Source organism: Lissotriton helveticus, chromosome 6, assembly GCF_964261635.1.
Source record: "Lissotriton helveticus chromosome 6, aLisHel1.1, whole genome shotgun sequence".
Taxonomy (NCBI): Eukaryota; Metazoa; Chordata; class Amphibia; order Caudata; family Salamandridae; genus Lissotriton; species Lissotriton helveticus.
In genome coordinates, this window is record NC_136067.1 from 439339925 (window position 1) to 439363551 (window position 23627).

Genomic DNA, 23627 nt, shown 5'->3' on the forward strand with positions numbered 1-23627 from the left:
AATAATATTAATTAAAAAAATCAATAAAATTCCACATTTTACACATTCATCTATTGATTATTTATAACACTATTAGAGGGTATGTCCTAAGTCCTGAAGCTTACCGTATAAGACTTTAAAAAAAGCATAACATTTGAAATCTTAGCAAAGAGTAATGGAAAAAGGACGTACATTTTCAAGTGTCAAATCACTGATGTTAGTTGATAATGCTCTCAGCCATTCAGCACTCTCCTGGGATGTATAAAACTGAAGAATCCCAGAGCTAACTCCATCAACAGCCAACATTTCGAATGAATTCGGTCTGCAACAAGAACACAATACACCAGGAGAAAATATGTCAGTAGCTGTGAGTCTGCACTGCTTTTCAAACCTTCGCGCATCAATTAAAACCTTTCCCAGACCTATATTTGTTGACTTCATAGGGGAAATAAAAACTAACAAAACAAGTAGGATGCCATACACTTTTGTATGATTCATTCACATTGCAAATGGGTTTCACTTATCACTTTAAACACATTTTCATTAAATACTGAGACCCAGAGCCCCACGGTTAAAAGTGAACAGTTGCTTTTGATCGCGCTGTGCTTACCTACTTAAATGGAAATAAGACAATTAAATCTATTCTTAAAATATGTCAACCTGCATGCCCTCTGAGACATTGTATTTGTGATAAGTAATGGATACTCATGATAGATAATGTATACATCTTTAAATGCATCAAATTGTGGATGTTGTGAAATACCGTCCTGAATAGTCTTCCTAGCAATAGAAATGCCAATTAAGAGCCCCCACAATAACGTAGGGGTAGGTGTTGAAAGAACAATTACATTAAACATTTGTATCCATATTATTACATTAATTCAAAATAATGTTTATTATGTCACAACTTTCTGTAACCTTGTTTGTGTGCAAACCTCTTTCGGATTCCAAGCAAATTATCAGATTTGCTGGTTTATCAGATACCATCAAGAGTTTCTGACCATGCAAATGAATTACCACATCTGGCGAACTTTGGTGTTATTTAGTTTTTACATCGCAATCTTAATATCACTTCAATTGAAAGTCATACACAATAACCTCTCTGCGTAACATGGACAGAGCAAAGCAGCTAAATGTAAGGGTCAGTATCTTAGTATGCTGATAATGACTGACCCTCATTGGCAGCACACTGTTGCTAGAATATGGGGCCTATAGCGTGGGCATAGGCTACACCCACAAATTGTGCGTGGTACGCTCTAGGGGTACTGGGATGGGAGTGGAGTCAGCAAGCATGACCATTGTGCATGACTGTAAATAAATCATTCAAAACAGGATCTATGATCAAAAGAGTGGGCAAAGGGAATGGCTAAATGCAATGGCCTGTTACCATTGCCTCCAGTGCAATGCTAGAGGGAAAATGGAGACACAGTCTGATGATGACTGTGGAATATGTGTAATGGTTGTTTGTGGTGGAGTGCATACATTCATAGTTAGTAAGTAATTGTTTATTGCAAATTTGTTAAAATCATTGCACTATTAACAAGCATTATTAAGATTAGCATTTGATAAATTATGAAAATAATGACAATATCATTATTCAAGCCTTTGACCTGAATCTTAATCGCTTTGATAGTATTTTTATTAGGATTAAAAATACACTTAGTAACCCTAATCCTTCCAGTCTAGGTCATTTTAATCTCACCACTTTCGCGGTACCTCCTGCTCCCTCCCATTTTGTTTCCTCCCCTTCCACCGCCCCTTCACTCACCATGAACCTGTATGATACATCCCCCAACACGGTTAATGAGTGTCATACTCACAATCCCAACCCTGATACTTGTATTATACATCTCCAAGTGCCCCTGACTCCAATCCTAATGCTTCTCCTACTCTGCACCCAATTTTGTACCCCAGTACCTTACCTTTTAATCCTCTACTACTTTTCGCCTCTCTATTCTCTCCACCACTTCACAGGATAACGTCACAGTGATCGCCACCTTTCAGCCTCAAAGTTTATCTTGTCAACAACCTACAAGGAGCCTGGACGGCCTCTATGCTAATAATCCCCCCTCAGTGGATAATATAACTGAGCTCAAGCGGGTGTCTGTCTCACCCTGCAATCTCTATGAGGGTAAGCGGCCCCATCCTTTATCTTTTTCTGGGCCGGTCTTTGGTTATGATAGCCTCCATTTCCTTGAGGGGAAATTGGCTGACCTCAAGCAGGGTCTATACTGTAAAGGATAACCTGCAGACCCTCCTACACTGCTCATTGAAATCCAGAAGTTTTAAGAACTCTATCCCTCCTTTTGGGCTGATCTACCTACTCGTCTAGCAAGTATTAAATGATGCAGGGAGGTAAGGTCTTCTCTCACTAACCCTCTTGACCCATGCTGACCCACTTGGCCTCTCCCTAACCACCAGTCCAGGTCCCTTAGGTTCCTGCCTCAGATGTTAGTTGATGATAAACTCACACTGTTGCAGTCATACAATGGCTCTTGGTGTTTCTCCTCGGACTCTCCAATCAACATACCAACTAACTCCTCTGACTCTGGTAAAGTGTTAACATTAGATCCGTGAATAAGGATAACCTACTTCAGATCGACACGTCTCACCTAGTAGATGCAACTACCAACTCTCATATCAAATCGATGCTTCTCTACTGCAGATCAGCAGTGAAACAAGTAGCAGATATCTCTGAACTCATAATCTCTCAAGAACTGGACCTCCTGATCCTTACTGCAACTTTGCTCAATGACTCCTCCTCCCCAATGCTCGACATCTTAATCCCTCCTGATTATGACATTATCAGATTCGATAGACCTGTTAAATCTGGTGGGGGCATTGCCTGCATCCATTGATGTACCCTTGTGCTGAAACAGGCCCAACATACTCTGAGGTCCTTCTATGAACACCTAGTCTCCAAAATCTGGAACAATGGCAAGAATGTCTGTGTGCTCCAAATGATAGATCATCCACCTGGGGATAACCTGCGCTTCATTGAGCAAGTTATGGAGTTCATTTCCTCTTGCTCGGTCACTCACCCTAGCCATATCTTCCTCGGTGACCTAAAACTTCACCGAAATTACACAAATGATCCCTTACTTTGCTCCTTTAAGACTTTCCTCTCCGACCTCAACTTCATCCAAGCCTGCAAAGGACCCACCCACAATAAGGGCGCTACCCTTGCCCTTATAATAGCTAGAGACCACACCATTCAACTGGAGGATATTATACCCTGTGATTGGTCAGATCATCTCCAAATCTCCTTTAACATCTTGGAAAATGTCTTGCTCAGACAAAGTCAACCATAAAGTCAACCACATAAAACCAAACATCTGGTTCAGAATCTGAGAGACATCGACCTCCATAAGCTAACTAGCATGAGCAAGAATCTTCTTGACCCTACCCCTAACATGACGAACGTGGATGAGCTGACGGATTATTACATCAACTCTATGTCAAGTATTTTCAACTCTATTGCTCTGAAGCAACTCAAAAGGATTCTGAGCAAACAATAAAAACCCTGGTTCAATGGTTCCCTTAATGAGGAATGTTGCAAACTTAGGCTTTCTGAGAGACAATGGAGAAATTCTCCCTCCACTACTAGTCTAAAGATGTTAAGGCGGATCAGAAGCTCCTGCAACAAACATATTTGCAGTGCTAAAACAGATAATTTCAGGGCTCAGCTTGACAGCGCTAAAAACCAATGCAAGAAATGGTTTGAAATGATCATACAACAAGCTAACCCCTCTACTGACCTTTTCTCAGCTCTCAGGGCTCCTGGCCTCAGTGAGGAGAATTTCTCAGCTTACTTCTCAGAAAGGTAAAGGAATATTGAACTAGATCTACAAAGTGCCGCTCATAACTTGCGGTCTCTGAGCTCCCTTGGCAGAGATTGCATCTTTCGACCCCACAGTCCGCATGCCTAAAAACAATGCCTCTTGGAATTCTTTCCTGCTCCCTGATGAAGTGGAGCTGCTACAGACTTTGGAGTATTTAAAACCCTCCAATCACTTCAGTGATCTCCTACCGGCTAAGCTTCTCAAAGATCTCAATTCGCCCATTCTCCCACTCTGGGCCGGGATTGTAAAAGAATCTCTCTTGCTGGGGAGGATTCCTGCCTGCCTTAAGATGGGCCAAGTCACTCCCATTCCCAATAAGCCTAATGCCGCCTCAGCAGATCCTTTAGCTAAATTGCTCAAGAAATGTATTCACACACAGCTTTGCAGCCACATCGAGAAATGTCTGCTCCTTGACCTCTACCAGCCAGGTTTCAGAGTGGGGCGCAGTACAGAAACAGCTCTAACTTAAATTGTTGATGATGCCTTGAGATCTCTTGACTAAAATGTTCCTTGTCTTCTGATCCTTCTTGACTTGTTCCCTGCATTTGACACCATCAAACATGATAACTTGATTGCTCTTCTTCAACATAGGATGGGGTTATCTAGCCCTGTCTTAAATTAGTTTGCCTCTTTCCTACATAACTATACCCAAAGAATCAAAGTTAACCAATCACTTGCTGCTAGTACCCCAGTCACTATTGGAGTACCTCACGGTTCAGCACTCTTGCCCCCGCTCTTCAACCTTTTCATGGAACCTCTCTCTGATATTCTGAACTGCTCTAGGATTGAATACCGTACGTATGCTGATGACACTCAATTGTATTTGAAGATTTCCTCTCCAGATGACATAAAAATTCTTAATGGTGCGCTTCTAAAAACTTAACAATGGCTAACGCATAATCATCTGTTGTTACATACCCTCAAAACAGAATTCCTCCCGATTGCCCCTGTAACCACTGAGCACCTACTCAAGTCTGGATCAAACAACTTTCCGTGCTCAATTGCATCCCTCATTGTTGACTCTGCTTGATCTTTAGACGTTACTGAAGTAATAGTTCTGTGGAATTATCGGAAACTATGATAACTATGTATCGTCATCACATCATGGGAAGGACGCATCGTTGTATTTCCTTAGCAACCTTCCTCCTTGCTGACGCACTTGCACGCACAATTTTCTTGGACCCTTTCAAGCCCTTTCCTTGTTTTGACGTTGTATCCTTGGATACGCTGCTGCAATCATCTGTTGTGGCTCGTGGTGACGCTCCTTTTCATTGTGCATGCACATGCTTTGTTTCCTTGGCTACGTCAAAGTGGTCACAGCTTGGGAAGAAGCTACACTACGTTTTCATGCACTGTATTGCAATATAAAATTACGGCCATGAAGATTTTCTCCCTCAACCAACGATCTCAAGAGAGTTTATTTCTTCACTGTGTTTGTTTAGTACTGGGCAAGATTTCTCATTTTTTGGGATATTTAAGTGTGTTAGTTTGGACAGTCAAGCACAATGCAAAATTACTCATTTCTCATTTTTTTTCTGCACATTAGTTCTCTTTTTGAAGACAAATGTGTATGTTGTATAGCCTGCTTGTTTTGTTATACCTTCTTCCAGGGAGCAGAGCTAAGTGGTACAGTGGGAATTTCTGTTGTGTGAGTACATTTTATTTTTTTCTATTCTTGCTGTTCAGTTTTTTTTTCTACAGGTACCTGTTAATTTAAGATGCAAATCGTTTAACCTCCTCCTCCCTATTTACAGCTTCCAGGTGATCCACCTGTTAGGTCGAAGGTGTGGTAGAGGGCATTTGTAAAATATTTAGGTGCCATGGTTTAGTGCTGAACGTAAAAGATTTATTCTAGAGCACAATTTGGGTTTTGAGGGTCAGGCTGTTCTTGAGCATTTGATGAATTGAATGAGTTCGATTGAGCAGTTAAGATGTTGGATAAACAGTTTGATTTTGAAGGCAGTTTGGTAGTAACTAGGCATACGCTTTTCACTGGAGAACAAGGCATCAATGTGTGTATTGTGTCTTATGTTGTGTCTTTGCACATTTTGGCCTTTGAATGTGAATTTGAACACTTTACATCTCAGCTAATAGGAGATCAGATTGTTGTTCCCTGCAGAGACAAAAAAGTTCAAGAAAAACCTTTGACTCTAAACAGTCCGTCTTTGAAAGAAACTATCACCATAGTAAAAAGTATTGATTTGTCCCAAAAGGCTTCAAGAGAGCTTAAACCAGAGAAAAATGTTGTGGGTGCTCTGTCTAAGCCCAACGATCAAGGCTCGAAGGTACAAGTGGAAAAAGATAAGTCTTCTGTTGAACCCAAGGGGGTTAATCACACAGTTAGATATGAAAAGAAATTCTCATCAAATAAGAATGTATGTTCCAAGTGTGGTTTCCCTTCCCATTTTCAGAATTCTCGCATTTGTCCTGCTAAGAATGCCTCTTGTAGGGAGTGCGGTAAGCAAGGACATTTTGTTAAAATGTGTGGAGTCAGAGGGAATGTTAATGTTGTCTATTCCGAGGAGGTTAAAAATGATTCTGTGAGTGAAGTTGTGAGTTCTTTGACTGACGTTAAAGTGGTAGTCAAAGATGATTCAGAAGAGTGTATTGATCCTGTGGTGAATGTTATTGTGGATGGTCAGTGTGTTCAACTACTGGTCGATTCTGGTGCACCCATGACGTTAGTCACTGAAGAATTGTTTGCGTATAAATGGGCTGACAACCTGCTTCAACCACCAGACAGGAGTCCTGTTTCATATGAAGGCAGGAACATTGAATTGAGTGTTTTTTTAGACTACTCTTACATTTAAAAATAGGTCCATTCAGGGGAAGATTTATGTTGCGAGAAAGGGTCACAGTATTTTGGGATGGTACCAACAGGGTCTGTTTGGAATGACCCTTCCGCCTGGAACGAAGGAACAAGTGTCGGTGATGAACCCATTGATGAACCCATTGAGTCTTCTCTTTGGTTGTCTCCTTTGGTGGTTGCACGCAAGAAGGATGTAAAATTGAGAGTTTGTATTGACTTTCACAGTCTGAACAAGGAGATTTGGGTTGGCTCTCACCCTCGTCCCTGCATTGATGACATCCTTTCAAGTTTTCTGGTGCAAAGATTTTTCTAAAATTGATCTTGCATCAGCTTATCACCAGGTGGAGTTGGATCCTTCATGCAAACATCTTATCGCTTTTGTCTCTCCGGTGGGGCCTTTCCAGTTTAAAAAGATGCCTTTTGGGTTGGCGTTAGCAGCCTCAGTTTTTCAGCGTGTAATGAGGAAAGTTCTGGAAGATGGGAAAGATACAGTAGTTTTCCAAGATGACATTCTGGTTGCAAGTGATTCTAGAGAGATGCATGATAGAAATCTTTGTGAGGTTTTGGGCAGGTTGGAAGGAAAAGTTATTGTGGCCAACAGACGTAAGTGTGTATTAGGTGTTGAGTCAATTGAATATTTGAGGCATCGTATCTCTGTTGACTGTATCCAACCAAGACATTGTCTCATTGAAGTCATTGTGAATGCTCCTTGTCCCATCAACAGGGAACACATTTCCTCGTTTTTGGGTGTGTGTGAATTTTATACTAAATTCTTTTCTAATTTTGCTGCTAAAACAGTGCATCTAAGAGCTTTGTTGAAGAAAAAGGCCTTGTTTGAATGGGATCAATCATGCCAGGATGAGTTTGTGTGCATAAAACAGGAACTTGTTTCCGGCGGTATTCTTACTCCTTTCAATCCTCATGTACAGTGTGTGGTATCTGTAGACGCGAGTTTGGATGGTTTGAGTGGCATGGTTACTCAGTTCAAGAAGGGCAATGAGTATACTGTTGGTTTTGCCTCTCGTACTTCGCGACCTTGCGAGAAAAATTATTCTGTCATCGAGAGGGAAATAGTTGGCGTGCTGCTGGGCCGTAGAGAGGTTTAAGTGTTTTTTGTGGGGTAAGACTTTTAAATTGCTTACACATCACAACCCTCTCATTCGCATTCTCAATGCAAATATTGTTAAGGATCATACTCCTAGGATTGTGAGACATGGGGCCCAATTAGGATGGCGGATGGACCAGCGTCTGTCCGCCACCCCTGAGGTGGAGGGACCATCCGCAGGGGCTGCGGCGTTCCCTCCCTCGGAATTAGGATGTGACCGCCACCCTGGCGGTCACATCCCCTATATTTAACATTGCGGCAGATGCTGCTTCAAGCAGCGCCCGCCGCAAGGTTAAATGTGCATGCAAAGGGTACCCCCCATGTGCACTCCCTACCCCCTAACACTCCTGGGGGCCCGTAACAGGCCCCCATACTCAGACTCCACATGCTTTTCTACGGTGGAAAACCCGCTGTGGAAAAGCATGTCTCTGCCCGCATCCTAATATGGCTGGCGGTGTCTGATAGACACCGCCACCATATTAGAGCTTTTCCGCCGCGGTTGGAAGGCGACCGCGGCGGAAAAGCGGCGGATGGAAAAATGACCCCCCAGCCATCCTAATCCTTTTCTGTGTCTGCAGCGTAGAATCCGCATCCTCCGGGCCGGCGGTGGCTTCCGCCGGCCCGGAGGATGCGGATTCACCGCGATCCTAATCGGGCCCATGGTTCCAAGTTGTTTCAGTAAAATTTTGAGGTGGCTCACATATCGGGTGGAATGAAAATGATTGCAGATTTTCTTTCAAGATCACCTTTGCCTTTAGATGAATGTGAACTTCCTGTTCAAGATGTGGATGAAGAAGGTTTAGTGCCATGGAATCTGATTCTGTTCTCAGGAAGGTTAGGAGTCATATTGTTTCAGGTTGGCCTGCAGAGAAAAACCTGGACGGTGACTTACAACCTTTCTTTAAAATTGCGGATGAGCTTACTTTTGGGTGGTGAGATGATTATGCGTGGGGATAAATGTGTTCCTCCTCTCACCCTGAGATCCTGTTTCATTGACTTTGGGCATGAAGGTCATCTGGGACAAATGAATACCAAAAGGAGGAACCGCAATGTGTACTGGTGGCCTTTCATTGATCGTCAAATGAATGATGTTGTTGGGGAAAGTGTTACTTATTCTACAAGTGATAAAGTTATTAAGAATGTTAAGCCTCCTGTTCAGAGTGTGGATTTGCCTCATTGCTCATGGATGAAATTAGCTGTTGATTTTGTGGGTCCCTTTAATATTCTTCCAAACTAGTACAAATTTGCTTTGGTTGTGACTAATTATTTCAGCAAGTGGTGGAATGTTCAATTCATGTCAGATCCTAATAGTCAGGAAGTAATTCAATGTTTTCAAGCTCTTTTTGGAAAGGAGGGTTTCCCCAAGGAGATGGTTTCTGATAATGGGGTTCAATTTACTTCCAAAGAAATGTCTATTTTTTTATCTCAATCTGGTATTCTGCACCGCTGTGTCGCTCTATATCATCCACAGGCTAATAGTTTCATTGAGAGCACAAACCGAATTTTGGTATAGTGTGTGCAGTGGGCTGTTTCTTCCAGAATTCAGATTAAAGACGCTGTTCAAAGCATGTTGTGGGCACACCGCACCACTCCTTATTCCGTGACCGGATACTCTCCTTTTGAACTTCTTCATGGAAGGATTGCCACTTTCCACAAGAGTCTTGCTTGGATGAAGAGATGGGGTCTATGTTCTAAGATGTTTGTATCTCTAGTGGCGAAGCATGTGGCAATTCTTTTGACACTGTCCTGGATGAGATAGTTTCAGGTGTCAAAGTGGGTGACTGGGTCAGGAAATTCTGGTCAATTCTTAAAAAAACGTAGGAGAACAGTTCCCAGTCGTTTAAAAGAAGCAGTGTTTCATTTTCTTTGCGACCTCACAATTTAGCTCTTGAGTATGCGTCTCCTCACAGGAGTAAGTTAAGAAACAAATGGGGTAACCCAGTATCCCTCTGAACCTGGGCATTGATGTAGTTATTAAACAGTTGGTTCATTCAGGTGATCTGTATTTCTTTACTTATCTCCTATTTGCACACAAAATTAATCATTCATTGTTAACTGAAAAAAATCAGAGCAAGATTGTTAATAAAACTAAAGATGAGAATCCAAACCATCTGTGATTTTGCCAGATATTTTATAAATTATACGCATTTATAAATTCATTTGTTTGTAAACATACACAAAGCAAAAGCTGTACAGTGGTGGGCAGTTTGTGAAATTCCTGACATTTAGTGCTCAGCGTAATTGGTGCAAGTGCAATACAATATATACAATGATAGTTTCCAACAATGGTGAGAAAGGGAAGGGAGAGAGGGGAGATTGTGACCAATGTTTATATAGTAACTAATGTTTTATGTATACTGGAAGCGTCAGTATTCAGTACAGAATCTGTTGGGAATTGGTCCACTGGAATATTGTCGACGTTTCAACCCTATGGTAGCGCACTTGGGGCGTCTATGCGGGTCTTCTTCAGGACTGTACGGGGTGGGTGGGGATGGAAACAGCCTGGTGATTTAAAGAAACAGCTTTCAGGTTTGGATTCTAGTTAGAAATGAGAGAGGCCTCCGAAGTTGCCTGACACACATGTGACTCACCTCCTAGTAAGCCCAGCCGGGCTCACTTGCGGAGAATGTACTGCATTGTCGAGTTCTGGTAAGGAAAAAAAAGCCTGATTTGTGCTTCTTAATGAGAAACAGTCGGGCATGCAGTCCGAACTGTATGGTGACCTGGTTCAACCTTTAAACCGCTTACCTAACAGTGGTGCCTGTGTTTAGCCACGAGAGTCGCAGGTCCTGCAGGTTTGCTCGCAGATCTGATTAATTATCTGTACCCGTTTCCCGGCTAAGAATAAAGGGAAAGGATATGCGACATGAACTTATTGTTATTGAATTGATTATCGGGCATACATTCAGAACTGATAAGTAGCCTGGTTTTTCCTTCAAACAGCTTACCTTTCCGTGGTGCCTGTGTAAAGCCACGAGTGTCACTGGTCCTGCAGGGTTGCTTGCAGATCAGATTATTTGTCTGTGCCCGTATACGATATCGATATAACTCATTGCTTGTGAATTAACTTCAGAAGGTCAAGTTATTCGGTTGTGGGCCCTAGCTGTGGTTTCTCGCCTTATTCGCACTTAAATCGGCTTATTAACATAAACCAAATCGATATGAAGAAATGCTGGTAACCGACGGCGGATCGCTCTGTCCCGGCAAGGCTTTCTGGAAACAGTGCACGCTTCGACAATTACAATTGGATATATCCAGTGCAGCCGAGCGCGAGGACGCTGACAGCGTGTGCGCGTCATGGGTTGCTAAGCAACCGATGAGCTTTTCTTCTAACCAATCCCCAGTGGGGATTCGTATGACATGTTATTGCGAGTTGATGATGGCAATATCAATTCGCTGTGGTGTGACCATGGGTCCGTTTGGAGCTAGTACGTTTACCATTGTTTAGCTCGACCCCAGCTATAATCACTGATATTGTGATACCGACATATCGGTCAGGACACTAATGTTCGTGGGAAAGGACCTTGATGAATATCAACGCATTAATCACCAACTAAGTTATGTATGTATATATATAACATGTGAAATGTAAACATTTAAAAACGTTTTTAAAAAAACTGTACATGAGGCTGAGCCCAATTCTGTATCTATTGTTGAAAACAATGCTACAAAGATATTTGTCACATTCAGAAGATAGAGAATCTCCTACATTCTTAGCCTGCGATGGTGTAAAGAAGAAGTTTAACATTTACTTACTGTACATGTTGCTGAACACAATGTTACATATAATACTGCTTGGATATAAACTTACCTTACCAGTCTTACCTAAGATTGAGATGTGTGTTGCAGAAGATGAAATGGGTGTTTAAAAAGAGATGATTGGAGCAGGCTTAGTGCAGTTACTTTGCTCCCTTTTAACAATTCAGAGGCATGTGAGTGATGGAAGAAATTTAGCTCTAATGTCTTGTAACAAATAATATTGTGATGTGCTGGCAATCTTTTTTTGCAGCAGTTTACATGCATACTGAAGTTTGTTGGCGAGGGCTCATCGGTGGGAGGGTTGCTCTCTGAATGATAATCAGGCGTCCATTAAAACACCTAAGTATTTGCATGGTGTTACCAGATCTAAGAGTTTGCTGGAGGCTTTCCACTTGAAGCTTGAGTAGGTGCTCTGAGAGATGGATGAGTAGCATACCACTTTTATTTTGTTGTGGTTTACTTCCAACCCCAACATTTTGATGTATTGCACCAATTGAGTAATTAAACACTGGTGGCCGAACAAGATTTGGCTTTATACAATTATGTCATTAGCATATTGAAGACATCTGTGCGGTTCTTCCTCTTCGTTGAGAGAGTCATTCACTGCTTCTGATAGTTAGGTGTCAAGGTTGGCCATGTCAGTCACAACTTCTGCTAGTTAGTTGTCAAGGTCAGCCGTATAAAGGTTAAATAAGCAGGGGCTAACATGCACCCCTGCTTTAGGCTAATGTGGGTGGGAATCTTGTGAGTAGCTCTGTGGCTATTGCCGACTTTGATTTGGACCCAGGTAAAAAACGGCTACTAGTAAATTTGGCAGAACTCCCCAGTTTGCCATTTTAGCCCATAGGCAAGCCCTTGGTGCCCTATTGAATGCTTCTTTCAGATCCATGAAGCAAGCAAGGAGGTTGCTCATTGTATTCATTCCTGCTCTGAAGACAATCTGCATTTTTGAAATGATGTTTTTAGAAGAAACCCAGTCTTCCAAATATGTCAATAGGTTTGAGGGATGGCTTTTTGCTTCAACATTGATGAGGCCAATCAGCCCGTGGTTTGCTGGATTTTATTATGTTTTGGGGTCTCATTTACAATATTTTGATGCACTGTAGTTCAGCAAGTTTTCCTGCTGAGCTGCTGTGCATCCAGAAAAAAGGGCAGGAATGCTCTGTATCTTTTCCTCTGTGCTATTGCACAATTGGCTACCATGTGCCAATGCAGACACCCTTGCACCATGATGAAGGGTGTCTGCAATGTAGGGGTGATTGTTTTTGTGCAGGAAGGAACACCTTGTGCACAAAAATAATCACAAGAGGTATTTTCTTCTTTCTATTTGCGCTGCACAATGCAGTACACACAGACAAAAGAAAAATGAGGAGAAAAAAAGGTATACCTTCTCATTGCACCTCCCTTATGCCATAGGAATCGGACTCATTTCAGGATTTGGAAAGCGGGTTATTGATAGGGGCAAATGTAGGTCTGCCACTGGCAATAAGGCCACTAACACATGGTAGGACTCAGCATAGGTCTTGGAAAATTATTTCTATGCTCAACCCTTGGTAACGTGGCTGCGAGCAGACAGGCTCAACTTCAAAGACAGGTATGTAAAGCATAATCACTATAATATGAGTATTATTGGATTTTCTTATGGTTTCAACATTACAAAGTCACATGGCAAGGTTTGACCTATTATATTATAGTTATTTATGCTTTGAATTTTGATTCTATGGTTTCCATTTCTAAAATAGTATATAAATTGTACATAATATAGCTTTTTGACAATAGAGTGTTAGGAGTATGAATGTGTGTCAAGTATGTTTGATAAAGATCTTTAGTGGTAGTGTGTATGAATGAGATACAAGGGGAGGTGTAATAGCAACGATTAAATGTTTGTTTATGTGATGTTTTTTTAATGTTTTTTGTCGAAATATTAAAAATGTGCAAAAAGTAAATGAAAAAATGAAAATTTGAAATAAAATGAAAATCTAAATGATTGATTAAAAAAATCAGATACTTCTCACATAGTGTTCTATTCGTGTGTGAGCAAGACAAATAATTGATTGATTGATATTGGCAGCATCCAAAGATGGCGGACTGATGCCGCCAGAGCAGAGAGTAGCTGCGGAGGTCCGGCAGTGCTATGGCCGCTAGCTGACTTTTATAGACTTTTGCACCTGTGGTCGAGGTCGGGGCTGAGTAGAGAAGACACTGGGGAGCTCGGGATTAAACGACTTACCTGCTAGCGTACTGGCTACACAGCAATCTCATAGCGGAGCCGGTGCTGGAGCCGCACTGGGAGCAGGAAGCCGCGGAGCGAGGAGGTGGAGGCGGAGCAAGGCAGAAGCGAAGGAGGTGAAACCTGCAATCTCTGAACACCGGAGTGGAGCGGACCGCATTCACGGCATTCACGGCACTTTGGATGTGGATTTAGAGCAGCGGCAAACACACGGAACTGAGCGGCGGAGGCTCAGCGTGACCAAGGAGACGGTTTTGCCTGCGAGACGTCTGGTGAGGAAATTGCTTTGGGGGACAAGCGGAGTGGGAGCGGCACCCGTGGCGGATGCTACGACTGCGATCCCTCGAGTATCGGGTCAGAGAGATTTTCCGGACAATTAATCTCCCGCGGCTGACCTTGAATACCTCACAGGGGTGGACGGTACGTTAGGCTTTCTGGCTCATTGGAAGATAGGTTTTGACTGGTCTGGCCCTACAACAACTGTCGCAACAACTCTGCCCATGATGGCGCCTAAGAACCCTGTAAGGAGCACAAGAACCACAAAGCAGACGGGAGTAAACACTGTGGAACCCGAGGTAGCAACAGTGGCGACAGTGGCAGTAGTAGTAACAGCAGCGGATTTAATTCCAGACGGTGGCAAGAAAGGGAGCAAACAGGAGAAATCTGGCCTGAATGCTGGTAAGACGCTTCCCCGCACACAAAATTTGAATGTGAACTCTAACCTGATCCCTAATGTGGCACTTAACAATTGCATACCAAGTCTTGCTACTATTGACCCATTAACTCAACCGAAAGGCAAAGCTAACTTAACAGGGGGGGAGCATAATATTACTGACACTGGCACTGTTACCGACACTAACACCGATACTGCTTTAGGTGCTCCTGTTGCCTCTACTGATGGTATTGATACACAGACTCACTCAGCCACCCTGTCTGCTACCGATGATGACACCAGGTCACAGCTCAACACTAAAACTTTAAAAGATATAAATTCTTCAATGCCGTCATCTAACCTCTCTACCTCCCTACCAATAGAGGTTATAGAAGATATATCGGATTGTGCTTTAACTGAAGGTGAAAAATCGATAGTAGAGGCTAACCAACTACAAGGGAATGGATTGGAGGCAACAGGGGCGGCAAAGCAAGATGATCAGATTAAACCGGCTGAGCAATTAGATGGGTCGGACACAGATAAGAATTATAGTGATTGTCCAGATCAGGGTAACTCCACGCCATCGCACTCAGCCAAAGGAAACGCCAGCGGTATAAGGAATAGTGAAAAATAAACTTAAAAAAATGACGAGCAAACCAAATCTAACAACGGTGAAAATGATTGCCGAAAACAGTCCTATAAGGAAGTGGGTACAGACAAAAGGAGGTGTTAAAACAATGGCCTTGAGATTGTCCGGGAACAGCCCGAATGAAAAAGGCACTACACCAAGGGGGACAATCTCGGTAGGGACAGCTGCAGTGGATACATTGGAGGATGCTGATACTGGATCCGATGCACTTAAAGAAGCGACAGGAATGGCAGGAGGTCCTCCTCTGTCCTCTGACACACATATGGGGGGCTCAGGGGTAACAGGGGCAACCCCCCTATTAACATCAATATTAACACCATCTCTGACTATCCCTGTGCAAGTCGCAATATCTGCTTTTTCATCCTCATCTTCATGCTCATCCCTAATGGCTGAACCAGTAAAGGGCAATATGTCAAACCATATAAGGCCTGATCATACTGATAACACTCTCACTCAAAGTGTTACACTTGCGGACTGGACTTTGCCGGGGGAAGTCTCTTCATCTTTTCAGATGATCTTGCAGTTGCTTAATGAGCAAAAACAAGAAGCTCAATATCATTATCAACAGATGCGAGAAGGCTAGCAGCAAAACTCAGTCTTCACTTCTTGAGATGTCTGGCAAACGTGGGACTATGTCTCAGGATATGGAAGAACTACAGCAGAGAGTTGTATCAACGGAGGAAAAAGGAGCTCATTCTGAAACAGTTTTGAATAGACATGAGACTCAACTCTCTCATATGCAGATCAAACTTGAAGACTTAGAAAATAGACAGCGGAGGCAGAACCTCCGCGTTTTTGGCATAGGAGAGGGAGCGGAAGGGGCGGATGCTAGGGCCTACATAGTGCATTTATTTCAGAAGGCGTTTCCTGAACTCTCAGATTGGGACTGGGACTCGCAAATACAACAAGCCCACCGACTCCCACTGGTTCAAAGGAACAAAAATAATCAATACCCACGACCTATTCTGATCTACATCGGTAACTTTTTACTACGACAAGCGATCTCATTAAAGGCAAGACCAAATACTCCAGTGACCAGGGATTCAATTACTTTTTTTGTTAGATCTGATCTAAGTACGCTAACTATGGATCGGCGCTGGCAGTTACGACAATTTATCGACCCGATAAAAGAATTGGGCGGTCAGGCATTTCTGCAAGAACCGGCTAAACTAAAAGTTCTAAAGAATGGTCGAACATATTATTTTTCTGAAGCAAAAGAGGTGCAGCACATTGTAGGCAAATGGAAAGTGGAGAAAAGTGGACATGGACCTAAACATTGATATTGATATTGATACTGTAGCTGAAACTGCATAGTCCATTGCCACTGAAGCTTTTGGTTATATCGCGATGAATTATTGAATCACTGAACTTTTCTGAATTCACCTATTTGTCTTCTTACTTAATTTGCAGCTTAGGTTGATTCAATATTGCTTATTGATTGCTCATTGATTCAATATTGCCTATGTTTTTTTTTCTTCCCTCTTTTTTATCTCTCCTTAATGACTGCGGGATAGTACAGGTTACTTAGCTTGGTCATAGTACCGGATCCTCTGCGCTACGACTCTGCGCATGCTGCCATTACAACGGCAGCAAGGAGAAAGGGGGGGCCTGCAGGAAGAAACAGAAGGGGAGGGGGTGGGGTTAGTAAGGGGTGGTGGGGGGTTGTCGCTCAGGGGGAAAAAAGCATCTCGAGGGCAAGTAAACTGATAAAAATATTGGTCTGGAAGATTAGCAAAGATTATATTTTTGGGTACACTTGGTATATTACAAATTCAGGTGAGATAAGTGAAGGGGGTAGTAAAGAGAAAACACTAGAATACTTTGTAATCAAGGATAGTAAAATCTATTATTTTAAATGTTTCAATTAAAATGCTTAACGTGGAACGTATCTGGTTTAAATAGTAAAATTAAACAGAACCTTGTGTTTGAAGAGCTCAAAATGTATAACCCTCAAATTATAGTACTAACTGAGACTCACATAGCATACAAAGATAGGAAACTACTTGAACAGCTTGGCTATGTGGTCCTAGTATCTACGAACTTTAATGCTTTTATTCGGGGCGTTGCAATTCTAAGACATAAACAACTTAGAGTAGAGGTAATTAAGTCACTGACTGATAAAGCTAGGAGATGGGCATTGGTTCAAGTAATAATTGAAGGTTTTAAATATATTATTTGTGGTGTTTATGCTTCTAATGTGGACGAACCCCGGATTATTCATCAAATTAATTTGGAACTGTTTGGGTGGGAAGGGGAACTCATTATGCTCGGAGACTTTAACTGCATTATGGGCTATAACCTAGATACAACCAGAAGGGGATCTTTTCAAAGGATGCGGAAGACTAGGGCTGCAATTTTAGATCTAGCAGCAACTCATCTAATCAAGGATGCTTGGAGATATCTATACCCCAATGTAGCAGGCTACATGTACTACTCTGCCGCACACAAGCTATGCTCACGCATAGACATGGTTTGGGTCTCCGATTCTATCCTTGAAAATGGCACTATGGCAATTTGCCCTAGAGTCACTTCCGATCATAACCCTATTATACTGACATTTGAGATAACAACGGAAAGACAAGCTCCACGTGCGTTCTCTTTCCCTAGATATCTGTTTTCAGATACCATCTTTTTAGGCCAATTAAAAGAACATATAAAGGAGTTTGTAGAATGCAATATCCACTCTGCAGCACCAAGGATAGTATGGGATACATGTAAAGTCAGCATCCGTGGGTTTTCCCAGCAGTATATATTGCAACAAAATAAGGAACGTAGGAATCAAGATGAGAAAATGACAATGGATATACTTAATATGGAAAACTTACTGTCTGAAGCGCTTATAAAAGGAGATGACGAGAAGGCATTACGTCTTAAACTAGTTGATCTAAAATCAGCTTTAAAAAAGGTTTTTAGGGAAAAAAGCATAATTAAAATCAAGAAATACCAACTAAGCCAATATGAAGGTGGGGAACAGATAGGGAAAATATTAGCATATAGAGTGGCCGAGAATCGAGCACAGACAGCCGTTAAAGAAATTAAGGGGGCCAATAATCAAATCTTTCAAGACACAAAGGCTATTTTAAACCAATTTGCACAATACTACCAGGAGCTGTATACCCCGGAGAACGAGGTGGATATTGACAAAATTAAGAACTATCTAAACTTAAATAAAGTCTTACCTATTGACCCGGAGCAATCTGATCAATTAGTTTGGGACATTACACCGACAGAAATTAGAACAGCCATTTACTCTCTGGCATCAGGGAAAGCCACAGGGGAAGACTCGATTCCCATAGAGCTATTTAAAACATGCGCGGAGGAATTAATACCACTCTTGTCTATAGTGATACAGGCTATTGGGAAAGGGGAGCAAGCACCCAGGTCATGGAACTTAACACAAATTATTTTTTTCCTAAAAAAAGGCAAACCAGCTGTTGAAAGAGGGTCCTATAGACCTATATACCTCATAAATAGCGACGCTAAAATATTCGCAAAAATAACTGTCTACTAGGCTAGCACCATTAATGGCACAAATGGTATCACCTCAACAACACGGCTTCATCCCTAAAAGGGACACAACGGCTCATATTAATATGGCTATTATGGCTTTCGATGTGGCGCAGATTAAGTCAACCCCACTCGGTATGATATTATTAGATGCAGAAAAGGCATTTGACCAAGTGGGGTGGGACTTTCTATTGGGCCACATTATTTGCTTTTGGTATAAAGGGTCAATTCTTGAACTGGATTCAGGCACTGTATGATAAACCCACTGGTAAAGTTTGCTATATGGGCAAATGCTCTTCTACCTTTCCGATTGAACGGGGGACCAGACAAGGGTGTCCTCTATCCCCTTTACTATTTGCCCTTATAATGGAATTATTTCTGATCGCACTACAAGGTAGGGATCAGATTTCCCCTTTTGTTAATGGAGCAGAATTACTCAAAATAACTGTATACGCGGACGATATAGCGATATACTCCAACGATGTCGAAGAAGCGTTAAAGGGTATTATAATAGAAGCGGGGGATTTTGGCTCAGTATCTGGATATAGATTAAATAGTACTAAGACTCAAATTGTTATGAACTATAGACCATCAAATCCACTACAATGGGTATGTGATCTGGCTACATACCTGGGGGTAAAGATTTCATCAGATGTTAATTTAATATTGGCGTTAAACATATGAGCCTCTATTAAAGGAAACAGGTATATTATTCAAGAAATGGCATAAACTACCATTAAGTATTATAGGCCGAATTAATTTAGTAAAAATGAAAATACTACCTAAGTATATCTTTTTCGCTCAATTCCTTTACGTATAAATAATTCCTATTTTAATAGACTGGACGGAATTATCAGCAGTTTCATCTGGGGGTATAAGAAAGCCCGCCGCACTGTCTCACTCCTTAAACTTCCATTTATCCAAGGAGGACTAGGCCTACCGGATATAAAAGCTTACTATTTGGCTGCTTTCTTGACCCGCTTCCAAAGCCTAATAATTCCAGATAAAAGTATGTTTTTCCACAAATTTGTGTTAGGGGAGGATGTAAATATGTTCCTCTACAAAATAAACGACCCCAATTACTTTAAACGCGTTAAATTCAAGACTATACGAGATCTGGTTAACATTTGGCGTCCCATTTTGGTCAAATGCAAGACTTCTAACCTTCATCATAAAACCCCACTGTGGTTTAACCCGGGCTTACCTGAAATATTCCATGATCTATGGGCCCTTGTGATGTATTCCTATAGGTACTGTATCGATTCCCCTATTCCTGACCCTGGTTTGGTTAATAATTAACTAGCAGCCATCCAACGGTGCAAAAACCGTTATCTGATTAAGCCACACCACGGCACAGAAGCGCGTTATCTGATTAGGTCATAACGCATGCCATCTAATTAGACAAGCGATATTCCTCCAGCCCCTGATAAGGCATACGGAGTTCTCAAAACAAATCAAACCTACAGCGACCTGGGAAATTCCCATAGCCATTGTTTTGATTTCACCGAGAACTTCAGCAAAAGAATGTGCGAACGAGCCCGTTCATATGACATCCTTATTGACGTATATATGTCCATCCTTACGTCAATCTCGGCACCTTTCAGGTATAAATATTACCGACATTGCCTTAAGCAAACACATGCGGTGGTGACGAGATCGGAGCAGCGAGACGTGCTGAGGAGCCCAGCAGAGAGCGAAGCCCACAGACGCTGCCCCGCCTTCCTGACGCGCTGAGAACGAGACGCTGCCTTTCTCCTGCCGAGAAATCCAGCTCCGGCGCTTCCAAGCAGCCCTCGCAGGCAGCTGGAATATCAAGACCTGGGATAAGAGATACCAGCCCTCCATCATTCTAGATCTCAGGTACAGAACTGAATAACCCCTTGCAGAGAATTCTCGAATCAGTCCCTTGGCAAAACAAACTTAACTTAAACTGCTACTTATCTACTCCCGCCCACGTACTAGGCTTAGGTCAGGTACACTGGGGTAGGCGTGGTTAGAAGCACCAGTTGAGTACGATTAGTCAAATGTATATATGTATGTATCAATTTTATCCATTTTAAAGTATCATATGGCTCAGAAACCATATCAATGCTTTTACAGTATTATTTTATAATTCTGTCTCTACTGTATGCACTTTACTTAACTACAAGTATTGCAATAATAGAGATTCATTTCTCTTGTATGAGAAAAGAGACTGATCAATAAATAACATCTTTTATTGAACCACGCCCATCTCTTATTTCTCTACAAACTGGTGAAACTAAGAATGCACGTACTGACTGAGTAAAATAAGTTGTCTATTGTTTTCACACGACTCTAGAGATATACTCTTGATTAGGGGAGAGCAAAGTTGTCATGTTCTATGGTTGTCAGAAACGAAATCCCTTCTTGTCTATCCAGGGAGGTTAAAATCCTCCTTGCCTATTCGAGAAAGTTTCTAGTGAACTCTGAGCTAGCTGGCAAACATAAAACTTTAAGTCTAATATAGTCGGTAGAAGACCTAGTTAACCTCTGCCCTAGGTCTATACTATTGAAGATATTATTCCAATGCGCAGAGCCTATTGGGATAATAGGAACTACACTACATGGCGCCCAAACGTTTGGATAGGCGATAAAACTAACGCAAGACATTAGAGTAACTCAGTCGTGCTTTGTCACACAGACCCCTTTCTTCCCATAATACTCCAAAGACGTCTGGAGTGGGTGAAAGGTCATATCCGCCAAACCTCGCAGGAGGAGACTCCTATGTATGGTTCTTGGTTTATTCAACGTTGAAGGATACACTGTTCCAAAATATTGTGCATCTAATCTGTATATTCCGTGGAAACTTGATCTGCAAACAAACAGAATAACCTTCATGTCAGTAAAATGTCAAACACTGAAGAAGAAAGAGAGACAGCTAGACTAGCAGCTGAACTAATAGCAGCAGACAATACTCTGCTGGAAAATGACCCAGATGCAATACTCATCCTGGTCAACATAAGGAAATCTATAACTTTAAAACTTATAGAAAATGGACTGACACCAAGAGGTGGTACAGTCATATTCGTAATTGAGGCACACGAATATCGGCAGACAGAGGTATTCTATTCATGGATAAACTTTCCAGCAGCAAACGCTGTAACAAAGGACTTCCACTATTACAAAATAGAGGAACCTCCTAGTGAGTACACTCCTTTCGAGGAGGTGGAAATACCACTCAAATTCCAAGAGCATCTGCTCTTGTTTAATGGCGCCCTAAAACATAATAATCACATCACCAGGCTCGGTCCACTAGGTAGACCAGGAGCAACGTGGCCGGTCCTAGCCGGATACACACCACATCCAGACATTGAAGAAATGCCTGCACCAGAACTTTTAGCACAGCTAAAACAATTAATAAAAATACATAGACAATTAGTCCAATATGTAATGCGGACTTCAACAATCCAACCAGCAATTAAAATTCCACAGCTGACCAGTCATCAGGGGAACACAAATAAAATTACACCACAGAACATACAGTCCTGTCTAGGTAAGGTACCCGCAAAACGGGAACAAATTCCTTTCTGTCTAGCACAAAAAATAACTCAAATAGAGGCGGTGTTTCCAGATACCACCCCTGTTGAGAAACATAGGATTCTGACTATCTGTCTTCCAATGGGAATCGCACCACATGTGGAGGATTGTGACACTTGGGGAACAGTCTTTGCTTCCATTTACACAAAAACATATGGTGTACCATCCATGTCAGTAATACCAGATGTGCTAAAACAGATTCAAGATGAATACGGTCCAGAACCCGCTTTAACTCTCGGTATGAAACTACTGAAAGACTTCAAGCAGGTCTCTGCAATATTATTAGCCAACATAAAGGGAGAAGCAGCAAATGTGGCGATTCGCCAGAGGTTAAAAGAGACAAATATAGCAGACCAACCATCGGAAATTGCCAGAATCATAGAAAAATCCTATGAAGAACTAGGAAGAGATAGTTTGGGTGGAATACCAGTGAAACCCCAACTAGTTGAAAGTCCTGAAAAAGTATTTATAAAAAATAATTTAAACACTCAAAAAAAGAGCTGGGATGGAAATAAGCAATCCAATCCTAAAGAAAAAAGATTCCAGTCCAGAGGAAGGTCTCCTTGGCGGAGAGAAAGATCTCCCGACCAAGGACGCAAGTCTCCCCAACGGGAGCCCTCTGTGAAAAAATACAACCGTAGAAATAGGGATAATATAAAGAAACCTGATAGATATCAAGATATTAATACATGTCCCTCTCAATCTTTTCAGACTTCCTCGCAGAAATCGGAAAGAAGAGGACGATCAGAACAAAGGGAAGAGCACGTCAAGTCCAAAGACAAAGAACCTGCTCATCTGAATAAAAAATTACACTTTCCAAAAAAGAAGGTAGCCAGTATTAAAGTAATCAACAATGCCGCGAATACTGAGGACACAGCTGCAAAACGGAGAATGGGCTCAGACAATGCTAGACAGCGCAGCAGAAGTGAGCATAGCTCGCAAAGTCCTTATGAATCATCTGGAGACAGTGGACACGAATGAATACATTCAGGTGGAAACTGCAGATACCAGAGTTAGCAAACCTCATAAAATATATGAAATAACATTGCGTATAGAGGGGGATAAGACTAGAAAAATAAGGGGACTATTTTGGGATAATCTGTCCAAGGGCTATGACATCCTTCTAGCTGAACAAGACTGGCCTCCAGAGTTTGTCAGGGAGTGCCCACATGGCGAAGAAATAATTATGCCTGCCTTCTCAAACCATATTCCAATTCATAGAAAATATACACTTGCAAGAAAGTGGGCAGTAGCTCAAGCCCCTGCCTTATATAAAAATCATGTGGGATGGGATGAGGACTCTCCTCCTCACAAAATCCAGTTAAAATCACAACCTACTGCACAGAGGCAGTACCCGATTAAGCAAGAAGCTAAACAACAGGTAAAAGAAATCCTAGATCAACTTGAATACCAGGGGGTAATTGAAACCTGCACCTCACAAATGAACAACCCTTTGTTTCCTGTCTCCAAGCCAGACAATTCATATTGTCTTGTTTTGGACTACAGACACCTTAACTCATGTTGCAAAACATTTGCA

General features: G+C 41.9%; 1 protein-coding gene across 1 annotated transcript in view; it reads right to left on the reverse strand.

The window, feature by feature from the left end:
* Window positions 1-23627, reverse strand: part of SNTG2 (syntrophin gamma 2) — a 1262328-nt gene that overhangs the window by 560649 nt on the left and 678052 nt on the right. The window contains exon 10 of the mRNA XM_078647499.1: window positions 172-301. Coding sequence (XP_078503625.1) covers window positions 172-301 — 130 coding nt within the window. The remainder of the gene's footprint in view (window positions 1-171; window positions 302-23627) is intronic.